This window comes from Oryza sativa, chromosome 2 (genome assembly GCF_034140825.1).
Source record: "Oryza sativa Japonica Group chromosome 2, ASM3414082v1".
In the NCBI taxonomy this organism is placed as follows: domain Eukaryota; kingdom Viridiplantae; phylum Streptophyta; class Magnoliopsida; order Poales; family Poaceae; genus Oryza; species Oryza sativa.
Window position 1 is genome coordinate 19,576,228 of NC_089036.1, and position 16,459 is coordinate 19,592,686.

The 16,459-nt window shown below is 42.7% G+C and overlaps 1 protein-coding gene across 2 annotated transcripts; it reads right to left on the reverse strand.

Moving 5' to 3' along the window:
* Positions 1-390: 390 nt before the first annotated feature.
* LOC4329508 (ribonuclease TUDOR 1) lies at positions 391-6,966 on the reverse strand. 2 transcript variants are annotated; one of them, XM_015770005.2, is made up of 16 exons: positions 6,770-6,966; positions 5,862-6,030; positions 5,428-5,502; positions 5,091-5,309; positions 4,778-4,984; positions 4,475-4,693; positions 4,269-4,376; positions 3,982-4,152; positions 3,701-3,898; positions 3,250-3,603; positions 2,941-3,171; positions 2,680-2,865; positions 2,538-2,615; positions 2,264-2,458; positions 1,131-1,508; positions 391-933 (listed from the first exon to the last, which is right to left on the reverse strand). In XM_015770005.2, exons 2-16 carry the CDS (start codon positions 6,012-6,014, stop codon positions 745-747), a joined length of 2,961 nt encoding a protein of 986 aa, XP_015625491.1. In that variant the 5' UTR covers positions 6,015-6,030; positions 6,770-6,966; the 3' UTR covers positions 391-744. The 2 variants fall into 2 exon arrangements, with proteins under 2 accessions (XP_015625491.1, XP_015625490.1); XM_015770004.3 differs by having other exon boundaries at positions 6,765-6,966.
* Between the last annotated feature and the right edge of the window lie 9,493 nt (positions 6,967-16,459).

Genomic DNA, 16,459 nt, shown 5'->3' on the forward strand with positions numbered 1-16,459 from the left:
CTGTTGCGTTACGCAGCTGTTTTATCCATGTTGGTGTGGGTCTGACCACTACACAGCGGTGAATGGGGTCGGTCCTCCGGCGGTAGGATTTCTTTGTCGTGCAGGTGGATTTGGGGTAGCAAAAGTGCAAAACCCCACGGACCAGCTGCCATCTTTACACATGACCGAAACAGTACATGGATAGGTTAACTGGAGGACACCGCCGGTTTTCGCGAGGAGCTTTGTCCACTAGAAAATCCACGTTCCAAGGAACAAAAATAAACGGAACGCCATGGGAGCATGTGGGTATAATATGAGACCCCATGAATGCAGTGCAGTCAGAAGACTCGGAACAAGCATAACGAGGTGAAACCATCGAATCCAGAGAAGACGGCAGTGGCAATCTTGGGATACCTCTTTAAGTTCAATCCTGAATTTTAATTGACTGCGCTCTCGGTATTATGTTGTGTCTACAAAGAACTGCAGTGCACCAAGTACACGACATTATTAAGTTTAGGGGAAAAACAATGTATCTTAACCTCAACATTACGGTGTAAAACGGAATAATAGTTCAGCATCAAGCAACAGTGCTCAAACTAAGGAAGTTTCGCCTCGCTAAGTTCTGTTCTAACTGCATAAATAAGGTAATCCTCATTTTCTTTCTCTATGTTTTTCATCTAAAGCTCCCGGTAGAGTCTGACCCGGTGTCCAAAACTTGATGATAGCTTACCGACGCCATTGCTGTCTTGAGCAGCCTTCTCTCATCTACCGACGCCCTCCAGTTCTCCTAGCCGCTGGAGCTTGCTCTTCCTCGTCAGATTCAACATCACCATACTGCCAGATCTGCAGCCTTTCCTTCTTTGCTTTCTCCTGGAACTGTTCCAGATTCTGGAGAGCAGCCTTTCTCTCCCTAGTATCCCATCTCTTGCTTCTTTCAAGCCGAGCAAGCCCTTCCTGCATAAACAGAATGGGAATATTAGCAACGAAGACAATTTCACATATCTCTGTGACTAGTTTGCAAGCAGCCTTCAATCTCAAACAGAAGCAATGTTGAGTAGCATTCATATGTGACAGCAGACTATGCAGAAGCTAACCGACAACTAATTTAAGATCACCACAATTCATAATGTTAAGTAGCAAGTAGCACGAACCTCAAGCATGGTAGCATTGATGCTGGTTTCTGTCTCTGCGTCAACCAGTGTAACAATCAGAATAGTTCCAGTGCCTTGTCCCTTGGACTTTCCACCAGAAGTATCACGCTCTTCAATCATTGCCCTGTATTGTTTTTGGCTGTTGAGCAAGCAATCATTCAGATAGACTGCTGCTTCATGGCCAAAATCATCTTCTAGGTTGGGCACTTTTATGAAGGCAAGGCTGCACAACTGAGCAAGAGCAGGCGAAGAGGAAATTGATGGGTCAGCAGGCCGTATGCGACTGTAAGGAACGACTTCTTGGTTGCCATAGTCAATGTAGAATACTTCAAACTTGTCGTCTTGAGATGATACAGCTCCTCGAGGTCCATTCACAATCTGCAGATCAGTTAAAATGGATATACTTCCTAATTATTTTTGAAAACCAGAAACTAGAAACGGGAATGTTCAACTTAACAAGTCCAGGACTAAAATGGTTCATAAGAATAAAACATGAGTTTGTGCAATTTCCTAGAGATGATCCCATGGATGATGGATCATGTAATTAAAACAACAGGATGAAATCACTAGCTGTTTAGGCAATCAACAGCAGAACATTAGCGAAGCTATGAGGTAAAAACAACATTGGCATAAAACACTAATGCCCCAAGTCCCTTAAATATTCAACTAAAGAATATATCATCTAAGTCCCTTTTATCCAATCCTTCATTTTAGCAGGAACACAAGTTTGAGCAAGTCAAATGAATTACAATGGATTCTAACAATATCACCCATTTCCTGGGTCCAAATTAACTCAAGTGGCCCAAACATTTATGAAAATAAGCAATTACTCAATTGGTATGACCCACCACTTGTAGAAATTTTTACTTGACTATACAGAACAGCTAACCAAGGGAACAATTGATTTGCAAAGATAGCATATTATCATTCTAAAGTCACAACACAATTAATGCCATTAAACCCCCTTTGCAAGGAAAAATGTAAATACCAAAAGAAATTTTGTGAAGTTCTAGTAAGCTGCTTAGGTTAGCATAAACCTAAACCATGACCCCAACACATAATTAGTTTTGACTTGCAACATAGAAGTGAGACATACAGGCAACTTTCAAGATCAGGATAGAAGTGAAACGTACCATTGCTCTATTCCAGGAGTTGTCAGCACTAAACTGAGCAAGAACTATTTCCCCCTTCACAGGATTAAAAGCACCAATAACAGGTGCATCTTTAAGTTTTAAAGATGCAAGCTGTTGTTGAATGGAAGCCACTCTATGGTCACCAACTGTTTGGACATAGAACTTTCCACCACCAAGGACTTCAGTTACAACAACCTGAATATGGAAACCAGGTTAACAGTTTGTTTACAAAATGGCAAGTCTGTACATTCCAATATATTCTTGATCAACAAACCTTGAGAATTTCCTTTTGTTTGGATTCAGATGCAGATCCATTGGAAACTTCTTCACCCTCTACATAATTCTCCCAGATCTTGAAAAAGAAAAGGATGTCAGCATGTTTTCTCCTTGTGTAGTTCAAGAATAGAAGTGGTTACCTTGAGTTTCTGCTGCTTTGCAGACTGTTCAGCCCTCATTAGAACATTTGCATCCGGAATCCTATCCAAGCCAAATGAACTAAGCTTGGCCAGACCAGCCTCCAGAAGAACAGAAGCCATGTTGGTTTTGGACTCCCATAAGGAACCTAAGAATGTCCCAGTTCTATCAACTGCTTCAACCTCTATCTGTAGAATCACATGGTATTATTTAGACATCGAAGCCATGGAGGTGGATTAACCAAAGATGCACAAGAGTCATACCTCCACATCTCGCTGTAGAATTCTCCTCCTCATCAAAGCAATAGCTTCGTTCGAGTAGGGCTCATCTTTACCAGGGCATCTAACACCAGAGAAAGAGAAGGCAATGCTGCAAGTCTCCTTAGGAATTGTTAGTTTGAAACGGTGGCCACTGAAGACATATTCAACAATTGCGGAATGTCTTCTGTTCCGCTGTAAGAAAGGAAGGAAGTCTCTGGCCTTCTTTGCTGAAACCTGAGCGCATAGGAACTACGAGTTAATAAAGGTGCCAAAGGAAAAGTAAAAGTAAAAGAACAAGCAAGAGTGCCAAACCGTTGTCAAGTCTGTTATGTGCATGACAGGTGATTCTTTTGCAGAATGAACTCCTTTCTTTGCTTTCTCAGCTCGTGATTCAGCCGCCAACAGCAGGTCAAAATAGTGTGACCTTTCTTCGTAGTCCCGATGTTTAGATGTTCTAGCAAAGCCCCTTGAGAGCAGAGTCTCAGCAATATTGATACCAGGTTGGTTGCCTGAGCTTGGAATGGAAGAAACATCATCACCATCAGCCTGCGAAGGTGAACCAAGAAAAACCGACCCATAATCCAAAACCCTGGCATCAGCTGTGTTTGTTGTGGGCTGTCCATCCACAGTGCTGATCCTTCTAGAGTATTCCATCTCAACAGTCACCTGGAAATAGGAAGGAGAAAAAATCAATAAATTTTCAACAAAGGTAACAACTTGTTATGGAACTTCTGATGGAATATCTCAAAACCTATGTACATACTTGCTTGCCAATCAACCTTGTGCGCAAGAATTCCTTGGCTTCACGAGCAAAATTATCAGGCTTCTCATCTCTACGAGGGTTGCCCATTTTAGGAGCTCTAATGCTTGAAAGATTAACCCGGCGTTCTGCAGAAGGACTTCCGTAAGGAGCTGCGTCATCAGCAACAATGATGCAATCCCCACTCACAACCTCTACAACCTATGAAAGGATCAACACAAAGCAAATTAGCTTCAATCGCATGATCATGTTGAATACACTACTTGTGAGAACAGGGAACCCACTTTTCCAGTGAATTTCTGGTCGTGGATTGGCTTCGAGTTTGTCACTGGTGGCTTAAATCCTGTCCAAATTCTCAACTGGTCCTTCTTAGCCTGAAGCTCAGCATTCTTCAGCTTTATTTTTGCATCAACGTCCATCATGTTGGCACTCCACTCAACATACTTGGCAAGACCCTGCATAATTAATCATACAAAAGAATTTCAATGCAAGCAGATCTCATTATTAAAATAAATCTTAAAAAGAATCATGTGAGTCAAATGAAAGGTAGTGGATAAATAATTGATCGTACATTTTCAACAAGCTCAAGGGCCAGATCCTTCAATGTATCCCCATCAGAGTAATACACTGAGCCAATTATATTGCTGAAACTATCTGTGCCTTCCACCACAATTCGCACCTAGAGGAAAGTTCAAAAGAGAACAGAAGGAACTTATGAAATATAGTAATTATTGTTTGCAAAGAGGATTAAAAACTTTGAATCATGATATGTCTTACATCTCTATTGAGAACCCGTGTCTCTGTGAAGTGCTTAGCTTCTATTCCAAACCTGTCCGGTGGAATTTCAGTAGAAACCGCTGCTGCGGCAAGCCTTTGGGCTGTAGTCAGTGGTGCTGGAGCTTCCTCAGAATCTCCACCGTTTGTAGCGCCATCAGCAGTACTCTCTGCTGCAGCCACCACTGTAGGATTCGGTGGGCGCCTCCCCATGGATGGAGACTACATTTTTGTCTAATCAACATTCACCTTTCTAAACATGAAAAAAGAAACAATAGTAGACAAAAGGGTCCATGACAAGCATACCTGAACTCCAGCAACATATATCTGAACAAATTGGAAACTTGGGAGCAAGTAAACACGAACTGTACTGCCATCACGAACTTGTTCAACAATGGCTTCCAGACTCTTGCCTTTATTCGCAACTGCAAAACCCTTTGCATCAAAACCACTAGCTTCACCAATTGCTGATGGTGGAAGATCTCTTATTGATTCTTCAGCAGCACCAGGTTCCTGAAAGTTTAAAAAGAACATGCATAAAAAAGCAAACAATAAAGCATTCATCTCTTGCAGTACAAAGAAAAAGGGGGAGGGGGCAGAAACAAAAAGATTTGCTAACCTTGCTCCAACGACCTAAACCCTGCTGCTTAGCAACTTCCTCCAACCTTAGCAGCTCAGTAAGATATGGACTCGGTTCACCGCCCTTTGGGCCTTGCTCCTTTACCCTTGCCCATCCTGCAGCAATTATCGAGTAGGCAACATTCTTGTCACCGAGGTAAACAGTACCAAATTCTCGTCCAACATTTGGAGCTGTGTAGTCCACTCTGAATGTGACCTCCTGTAACATGTTTGAATTTTTCATTGGTAACAGGGAAACTGGCATGTTTTCTACAAACACAATCGATATCTATGCATTTAAGTAAATTCAAAGAAGATCTAAAATTCACATGGAGTACCTTTCCTATGCAGAGTTTCCTTAGAAACTCCCTGCTTTCCCAAGCAAATGGTTCATCCACTCCACCACGGCGAGCCTTGAGCAGCACAAAGTTTTAGTTTCAATACATAAAGCAAAAAGGGAGGGAAAGACTGGAGAATAAGAATAAATTCATAAGTTTTGAACTACACGAGAAAATATAAAACCATAGCGTAGGAATATTAATGCATGCGGTGGTGGAAAGAGTCCGATTGTCACTATTATACTGCCTCTGGTTTTATTTGTTTGACATTGGTCATATAAAAAAGGAAGGATGGAGTATTTCCATTAGTTTTAGGGGTTACACAAAAGTCGTCCACTTTGGAACAGACCAAACACTTCCACAAATTCATGAGACAAATGAACCTAGAAAATGTGTTATATTGTCTGACTACATCAAGTCCATATAAATCTTACCAGCCTTGGGGCCATGAGGTATGACAGAGTAATCGACTTCTCAGGCGGCGGGACATCCGCCTTGGTGCTCCCCATGATGAGAAGACAGTCCCCAGAAGTCACACCCTTCACCTTACCCCTCAGCCATCCAGACGCTCCAGTGGCTGACGCCATGATAGTAAGCTACACCCTGCGATCAAACGAAAGGATAGAACCAGCTTAGCCAAAGCCAAATTTAGTATGCCTGGGCTAACCTATCGTACCAACCCACAAATTTTCTCCTATCTGAAAATGAATTACGATAGATACCCCCCACCCTAAACAAGAAGCAGCTAACTATCATCAATCAGATATTCATTCAGGAGGAACGTAAGTGGTCAGCACGTATCACGCTCTTATCCTACACTGGTATGGCTAGAAACGAGCATGTTTCTCTAAAAGGAAACTTGGGGAAAATTGCCCCCGAAAGATTTGGCCCACACCCCACCCCAAATAACTGCAAGATTCCAACCACTCCAGGGGTCAAAAGCTCAAACCCCGGCCACCTTTCTGCAGCGATGGCCCCCAGTGCACGGCAGAGTAAACCACCCGCAATGCGCAAGCACGTACAGATGCAAATCTCACGGATACGCCACGAAGAAGAAGAAAAAAAAAGCTGCAACGGTAGCAGCACGCGCAGATCTGACGCCTAGCCCATCCAGAAACCCACGCGATCTCGTGAAATTCCCGGCGTCCGGAACCAGACCCCCCGAGCAAAACGGCGGAGCAGAGTAGAGCCGCCGCCGCCGCCGCCCGCCCGAATCGACACCCGCGACCCACAGATCGGGCGGCGGCGGGACCCCAGACCGCCAGATCTGAGCCCCGGCACACCCAACAACGCACGAGATGGAGACGGAGGCATCGGATCAGGGGGGAGCGGCTCACCTCACCTCAGCTCAGCTCGGCGCGATCGCCTCGAGAGAGAGGGCGGGGAGCGGGGTGTAGACGGCTAGATCCGTCCGGCGGCGACGGCGGCGGCGGTGCCCTCTCCACGAGCCCACGATCCCGTCGCCGACGACGCAGCGGCGCGGCGAGGCGAGGGGAGAGAGCGCGTGAGAGGTTTTTGGGGTGTAGCGATGCGCGGAACGGAGGAGATGGGTAGGGAGGAGGCTTGGTTTTATATTGGGCACTCCTCCCTCCCACACACTGCGTTAATTACCCGTTTCGACCAATTTATTTACCGTGGTTAATTACTTCAGAGGAAAAAAAAAAGGTGGGTTTAGATAGATCAGGGTGACGTGGCTTGGATAAGGGCCCACGTAGCAGTGAGAGGTCGCGCGTGCTGTCCGCTTGCGTCACGCGAACGGGTGTGGTGGATTTGTTAGGGAACAGGACGGGGCTGACGGTTAGGCAGAGTCGGGTAAGAGTGATGGCAAAACCAATCCACTCCTGATACGAGCTGGATGTAATAAACATCATATATTTATTTTTTTCTATTTTACTATCACCGGTTAAATACTTTGGCTTATTTTCTTTCTAAATTGGTTAGCAACATCTAACAATGTTTGGGTGGAGTATTTATATTTATTTATTTATTATTGACTTTTTAAATTAGTTGTCGTGTTGATCATAGAATTAAGAATTTGCATATTAATTGAAACTTTTAATAAATTTGATTACAAAAGAAAAGGAACTAATTATACGTTTCCGTGCTGAGACTTTTGGACTCTATCCTTCTCCATAGAAATATGAAATCCATATGTTTTTATAAGCCGGGGGTGCCTATTGTGCGCCTCTAGTTTTATTAGATTATTTATATCATGGTGCAACGATAATTACGTAACAAGACAAAGCAGAAGACACAACAGAATAGAAAAGCACAATTTGCACACAATATATCGCTTGTTTCTTTATGAGGTATTTCCTTAGAACTAGTGCATATGAATAAACTTGCAATGCAACCCTGCAGAAGCAGCAAAGAAACAATTTATCAAAGTGAATCTCACCGTAGTATAAAATGATGGCATATAAATCTCCTTTAAAAAACTAATTGCAGGTAACGCACTATAAACTGTAAATTGATATAGTACTTCTTTTGATCAAATCCATCCGCGGCCTGATCACTAGTACATCAGTGCATGGCTTTGGATGTTAGCTGTTAAAAAAAACATTGTAGGGAAATAAGCAAGCACACGGTAAATATGGTTTGTGGTCTCAACTGACAATATATATCAGGAGTTCAATAGTGGTTCTATAGTATGGCAAGCAACCAATATGATCAAAGAAACCGATTCATTAATGCCCCAATTTTAGTTCGAAAGCCTGATGAAACCAATCTTTATACGAGTATATGCTAGTCCGAGAACATTAGCCAATCATTAATTACATTCTGACTCAATATTAATTCTACAATACATATTTTAGGATGCCCTATGTCACCAAGAATCAAACCTGGCATTGAATATGATAAACACTACTCCCTCCGTTTCACAATGTAAGTCATTCTAGCATTTCCCACATTAATATTGATGCTAATGAATCTAGACATATATATCTATTTAGGTTCATTAGCATCAATATAAATGCGAAAAATACTAGAATGACTTACATTGTGAAACGGAGGAAGTATGTGATTCCACACACTTTGCTACGGGATTTATTAAGTATTTTTAATATATTTTTTTGACAATCGACCTAGGAGTAAAAGGAAAAAAAATAATGAAACATGAGGGTTTATCAGTACCTATCGTAAAACAAACAAATTATATCCGCGCTTTGATGTAGAATATATTGATAAGTATATGTTAAATATTATAAAAATGATAAATAGATTTGTTAAAATATTGTGGAAATGATGTGAGGGATGATTATTAGATATACTTGCATGTTGATTTGTAGAATTAGATAAATAAATTATAGATGATGTTGCATACTTGCATGAGATTAAATATGTAATTATTGCTAGTGGGTGATTTTCATGGTTACGGATTGGTAATTTAACACGAGATGTCATCAGCCACAAGAAAATTTAACATCTTTTTGCTAAGCAAAAATAATACATTATAGTGATATGGGTATTAAAAACTAACCTAACTTAATATGAAAATCCAGAATAGCTGTGATGAAAGGATAAATTATGTTGATATAAGTATACGAAAGTACCTGACATACAGTGTTCACCTAGATGCTAAACACTAGATGGACAGTGACCCATGGTCTAGAGGCTAGCCAGTTTAAACGATATACCATACAATATACTATCGGCATATTTTTTTTCTTGGCACACATGTATATATGCTTAACATGTTCCATAGAATATTGGAGAACCAACGATGCTATGATAGGTGAAGCCACTCGCGTAAAACCATGGGTCGGAGAGAGGTGGAAGCAAGCTCCAGGGTGGTGACTAATAGAATAGAGGCAACGTGACCTTGTCGTAGTGACTGGCTTAGAGTATAAGAGAAGGGTTTGGAATGCAGTCAAAAACCTAAACCATATGGGCTTTGGGTTGGGCTTAAAGTTTCAACTCCCGTCATATAAAAAATGCATTGGCCCATTGCCTAGACCATAGTCTAAACGACAAGTTTATGATTTACACTCTTCTGAATGTTGTCTAACTGTGTAGTCTAGACGGTCTAGGATCGTCTTTGGCCGACTAGATGGTCAAAAAGTCCAATTCACAGTTTAAGCCCTAAACAAGATGATAACCCATCTTCTAGCATCTATATGCGGTCTATATCATCTAGATTATGGTCTACGTGAACACTGCTAACATATGCTAGGATCAACTAGGTGTGGCAAAATACCTGTTGGGGACGGGGATCCGATATGTACCTGTCCTTATGGGGTTGGGGACGGGGCCAGATTTCGACCCGTGGGTCTACCAGGGCAGGGGCAAGGATTGATTCTCACTTGTAGGTGACCCATGAGGCCTTGAAAAATATAAAGCCCATAAAATTCAATGTCAAAATTCACAAGTCACTCTAATACCCTAGAAGGTCATGATGGTACTAACACTTATAGATTATATAGTCAAAGAGTAACTAACACATCAAAGCTAATTTCAGTCAGGAAATCGCGTAGTCATGACGTACTTCATGGGTATTTATTAAATTGCATGTCTCGCACCTGTTCCACGTAGGATATGGATATTTATTTGTCTTATATAAGCAAAAGCAAGCATATCTTTTTGAAAGGTAATTAAAGGGGCTTTTATTGTTTTCATTGTTCAATTAATTTTCACGTATGAGCAACTTTTGTTTCATTAGGCTTGCTTCTTGCTATTATTGCTTTCCTATGTCAACAGATAAGGGTGGAATTATATTTCATCTGGTCATTCTATTACTTGAGGGGTTCAATATGTTCACGTTGTTATGATGAAAATTTGTGTGCATGCTTAAAATTAAAGTGTTTTTGCCACATGCTCATCCACATGTGCACAAACCACCTAACTTAGCCTAAAAATGATGCATAACAAGCGGCCCATTACACAATAACCCAGTACCATCTAGCTGCCATTTCACACTTTTATTTTGGATCTGCATCCAACAGGACAAACACTGAACAATTGAATGAACTAATTAATGGGGCTGTAAGGGAAATAGCAACCTTTCCTCTATGTGATTGAACTCTCATTCGTTTTTGATAGCCATAGGGATGGTAGACCTTGTTCTTTCAACTGCTTGGGTTCTTGCTAGAAAAATAAAAGTTGTTATATTTTGTTTAGTTGAAGCATATATATGGATGTGTCTTATACCTACATATATGCGGCGGAGCTACTATATATTTACCGGGGTCTAATGACCCCGATAAAAGTTTCTAACACCATGTTAATTATTATTCATCACCCTTAAGCAGAGAAGAGTAACCCTATAGTGTAATGTGAGTGACCCTAGTGATATTTTCCTCTAGCTCCGCCCTACACATGTACATCCTTTGAATCTCTTCTTCCTCCCTTGTTAGATTCACATATAGTTATATGACTGATTCCAATAGGTCAGTTAACTCAATTTATTATGGTTAGGACCTCCATTGAAAATTCTGAAAGGAAAAGGTTTGTGACATATATGGCATACTTTCAATGATTATTATTCAACTTACCATGCAATTTTCTCACTACTCTCTCAACTCTACAGCGTGAACTATGGTAGGGATTAATGGGAATAAGTGTTATTCACTTGAAATGGGTGGGATAAATCTCCTCATGCCTAATTCACTTTGAGTTTTTTTTAATTTAGAAGATTATTGAAGTGAAACAAACGTGAGTGGCATGTTTACGTGTGTGTGTGTGATATTTGAAATCCATAGACCTAAGATTTCAATTTTCTACTTGAAAAAAAAGGAAAATTATGTGGCCCTACATACAAAATTGAAGAAGTCAAAGTATCGGAGACTCAAGTGGTCAATCCAACGTACTCACCATAATAATTATCTTCATCTGATCCATCACAGTTCTATCCTAGAGGAAGTTATTTTTGGTACTACCATATGCATGTGCACGCACATGCCTAACAACATTTTCTTGCTTTGATTCTATGCTTCAATTCCTTTCTACAAAACGCTCTACGAGGAAGGAGATCAGAAAATAAGGCTATAACAACAAAACTTCGTTGGACCAACTTGGTCTCAACAAAATAATGTGTTTTTACATTGCATAACTAGTATGATTCAAACCAATGTAATGATAGAATTTTAGTTAGCCTCATTTATTTGAACTAGTTTTTTTTTATCGGTGAGTGTTGATTCTCTCAGTATTTAGCTAAAAAAAAATTCCGCCCTTGATTTATTGGAAAAGCCATGTATTTTTACAATGTTGAAATAGTCCTTAAAGCACATGCACCACTTGAAAAATATTAGACACAACAGCGATTGCGCTCTCTCTCTCTCTCTCTCATTTGGTCAGGGCACCTTGATGGATGCTGCAAGTTACTACGTAGCCAGTTGTAATATGAACCTAGATAGTGGATGTGTGCTAGGAATCATAGCACTAAATTATATGCCAGGCGATATATTTTGACTAATTACAGTGCTAAATTTTTTTATAACTAATTTTGATGCAAGCTAAGTCAGAGAAAATAGTGAGGTATATAAAATATGAGAGAGCCATGGCTCATGACCCTTACTAGTCCCTTATCCCTACGCCTATGCTGCAAGGGTGGTAGGATAATATCTTCACGCTCAATTTGTGACCATTTTAATTATGCCACACCGATCAGGTTTATTAACATTCACTAAATTTGTTGCATATATTTGTCCTCCATTGATCAGCATGCGCTAATTTATGTTGCATGTTGCATTATTGAACATTTTAATTCCATTCGCATTATACAAACCTGCACATTGTAAGACCATAAACAGTGTAAGGGTTCCAACACGTCATGTAGGATGAGGTTGCTTTGAGGATACTAGCTAATACAATTCTGACCACCTCTAATCTACCGACGTACCCCACCTGTAAGTGCCCTACCTAGTTTTTTTTCACCTTTACCCCTCCCTCTCACCGTGGCCCCAAATCACTCACCACTTCCAATCCCCCTCTGTAGCGGCAGTCGCTCCCTCTCCTCGGAAGCATCGGCGACAAAGTTTCTCCCATCTCACCTAGGCCCGTCGATGAGGGCGTGCAAACGGAGCGCCCGTACAGGGCCCCACAAAAAAAATTGAGGCCCCCCAAATCAGAGAGGCCATAGCACAACCAGCCAGTCGTAGCTATAGCATTGACGTTCTGTGTGTGTTCATGTGCATGCGATATAATGAGAGGCAGCGAGTCGTGTACTCCGGCCTATCACTGGTGGAGAAACCATCTTTCGTCGGTCGGCCGAATTCCACAATAGTCCCGGATGCAATAAAAACCGGGGCTAAAGATGATCTTTAGTCCCGGTTAAAAAGGGTAACGGGCATATTTGATCTTTAGTCCCGGTTGGTAAGATCATCTTTAGTCCCGGTTCAAATGCTGTCAGGGCCTGTCAGGACCCCCACCAACCGGGACTAAAGATCGTAACTTACCAACCGGGACTAAAGTCCCACCCCTATATATATGTCTTCTTCCTCCTCCAGCTGCCCGAGCAAGCTTCAAAATTTCTTCAAAAAAGAGGGGAGGTCATGCCAAAATTTCTAGTGAATTTATTTTGGTGATTACATACAAATCGGAGGTGCCTAAAAGGTTTGCATCTTCATCCTCCAATGTTTTTTTTTGTCATATTACATTTGCAGCTATGTTTGGCATACTTTTTTGTCTCCAAAATTTAGTTGTAAGTTGATGAGGGAGAAAATTTGTGTGGGGAAGAAAGAATATATAGAAATTTAGTTGATTTGCTAAAGAAGGTTTTATAAAATAGTTGAGAAGGAAAACTATAGTGAGAGTTAATCTTGAATACTAGAAAACAAACTAAAATGAAAATTAAAAGAAGTAAAACACATTAAAATTAGTTTAAAACTTTAGAAATAGTAAATAAGAATTATTTGGTGTAATATTTTATGATTTTTGTATGAATAAAGATATGTCATTATTATATGACTGTTGAAACAGTTTGTAATTATCTTATAATTATTGTATGACTGTCATTATTGTAAGAATAATTATTTTTGTACGATTTTTTCTCGACTCATGTAGATGGATCGGCAATGGATGTACGCTGACCGGTGGTCCAAAGAGTTTATTGACGGCGTGCACTATTTTTTGAGAGTGGCCGAAGCTAACAGGCAAAGGGGTTTTATTTGTTGTCCATGCAATAAGTGTAAGAATCAGAAGGAGTATTCTGCATCAAGGACTATTCATTTCCACTTGTTTGAGTCGGGGTTCATGCCAAGCTATAATTTTTGGACATCCCACGGAGAGCAAGGTGTTGAAATGGAAGAAGATGAAGTGGAAGACGACAATATTCCGGACTTTGCTCAGTACGTTGGATTTGAAGGAAATCAAACGGGCGAGGAGGAAAGGGATGCTGATGGTAACGACGTTGCGGATGATCTTGGTCAGATGTTGCAGGACACCAAGGAGGACTGCGAAAGTGAAAAGGGAGCCCATAAATTGGACAAGATGTTAGAGGACCACAGAACTTCGTTGTACCCAGGTTGCGAGCAGGGGCACAAAAAGTTGGATGCCACTCTGGAGTTCTTGCAATGGAAGGCAAAAAATGGGGTTAGTGACAAGGCATTTGGCGATTTATTGAAACTCGTCAAGAACATTCTTCCGGAGGGAAATAAATTGCCCGAGACAACATACGAGGCTAAGAAGATAGTCTGCCCGCTAGGACTGGAAGTTCAGAAGATTCACGCATGTCCAAATGATTGTATCCTATATCGCGGTGAGGAGTATGAGAACCTAGAAGCATGCCCTGTTTGCAAGGCACTACGATACAAGATTAGACGAGACGATCCAGGAGAAGTTGACGGGCAGCTAACAAAGAAGAGAATTCCTGCTAAGGTGATGTGGTATTTCCCTATAATACCACGGATAAGGCGTTTGTTCAGGAACAAGGGGAATGCTAGGATGATGCGATGGCACGCTGAAGAGCGTCAACAGGACGTGATGCTGAGACACCCCGCCGATGGTTCGCAGTGGCGAAACATAGACAGAAAATTTAAAGAATTTGGAAAGGACGCACGAAACATACGGTTTGGTTTGAGTACGGATGGCATGAATCCTTTTGGAGAGATGAGCAGCGGCCATAGCACTTGGCCCGTTACGATGTGTATCTACAACCTCCCCCCTGGCTATGCATGAAGAGGAAGTACATAATGATGCCAATTATTATTCAAGGCCCCAAGCAACCTGATAACGACATCGATGTGTACCTAAGACCACTGGTCGAAGATCTTAAGCTGTTGTGGAAGAAGGAAGGTGTCCCCGTGTGGGACAAGGACAAACAGGAGGAGTTTAACATACGAGCGCTGCTGTTCGTAACCATTAACGATTGGCCTGCACTTAGCAACCTATCTGGACAGTCCAACAAGGGGTACAAGGCTTGCACTCACTGTATGGATGAAACAGAAAGTACGTATCTTAAGCACTGTAGGAAGGTTGTATACATGGGTCATCGTCGATTCCTTGCAGCAAACCACCCGGTACGGAAGAAAGTCAAGCACTTCGAACATAAGGCTGACCACCGTACGAAGCCTAAACATCGCAACGGGAAAACAGTGTTTGCTATGGTTAAAGATCTAAAAGTAGTGTTCGGAAAGGGGCCTGGAAGCCAGCCTATAGAGAGCGAAGATGGTCACGCGGCGATGTGGAAAAAGAACTCTATATTTTGGGAGTTACCCTATTGGGAATTCTTGGACGTACGCCACGCAATCGACGTGATGCACCTCACTAAGAACCTTTGCGTAAACCTTCTTAGCTTCCTAGGTGTATACGGAAAGTCGAAAGATACACTGGAAGCACGTAATGATCTGAAGCATATGGAACAACGCGGCGACTTTCACCCAGAACCAAAGGAGAAAGGAAGCCATTACTTGAGTCCAGCCAGCTACACTCTTAGCAAGGCAGAGAAGGAAAGTATGTTTGAATACTTGGAGAGCATAAAGGTACCGTCTGGATACTCCACGAATATCAAGCGAATAATAAGCACGAAGGAGTAAAGATCTTTTCTTTAGTCCCGGTTGTTCTCACCAACCGAGAGGAAAGATATCTTTACTCCCGGTTGTTCTCATCAACCGGGAATAAAGATCTAGGGGTATATATATTCCCGATGCGCGCCCTCGTCTTCTCCACCAACACTTAGAAGTTTTTGCCCGATCGATCTCTCTCGGCTTCTCCTTCGCCGCCACTTCCTAGGGCATCCCCGCGCCGACGCCGCCACCGTATCTCGCCGTCGTCTCGCGCTCGTCGTCGTCACCGCCGCCTCCGCCTCCTCCTCCGCCGCCGCATCTCTGGGGTGAGAGCCGACGCCGCCTCCCTCTCATCAGCTCTCTCTCCGATCTCGATCTCTCTCTCTCCCTCTCGGTTGCCGCCGGCCGCCTCGACGCCGACGCCGACGTCGTCACGACATGACGCCGCGGCGGCACGACACGACGAGACGCCACAACGCCGCCGCGGCACGGCACCGGCGCCGCGCAGCGCCAAGCCGCCACGCCGCCACCGCGCCTCGCGCTGCACCGCCGCTGCGCAACGCCGGCGCCGTGCCGCGCGCTTCGCCGCCGCCGCGCAACGTCGCCACCGGGCCACGCGCCACGCCGCCACGCGGCCACCGCGCCGTCCCGCCGCCGTCCGCTGCCGCCACACCGCCGTCCAGCTGCCGCCACACCGCCGCTCCGCTGCCGCCACGACATCGAACGAATTAACGTGAACTAACGTGAACGAGCGAACGAACGTGAACGAGAACGAGCGAACGAACGTGAACGAGAACGTGAATGAGCGAACGAACGTGAACGAACGAGCGTGAACGAACGTCAACGAACGTGAACGAACGTTAACGAATGTGAACGTGAACGTGAAATGCAATATAGGCAGGTGAATGAATGTGAACGAACGAACGTACGTGAATGAAACGTGACCTTAACAAGAACGCGAACGTGAACGATCGTGAACGAAACGTGAACATCAAATGCAATATATGTTACTTCGCGTTTATCCTAATACATCTTTTTGTATCTTGCAGAAAAGACGTTGTCGGAGTCGTCCCTCAAGCCGGAGTGGTAGC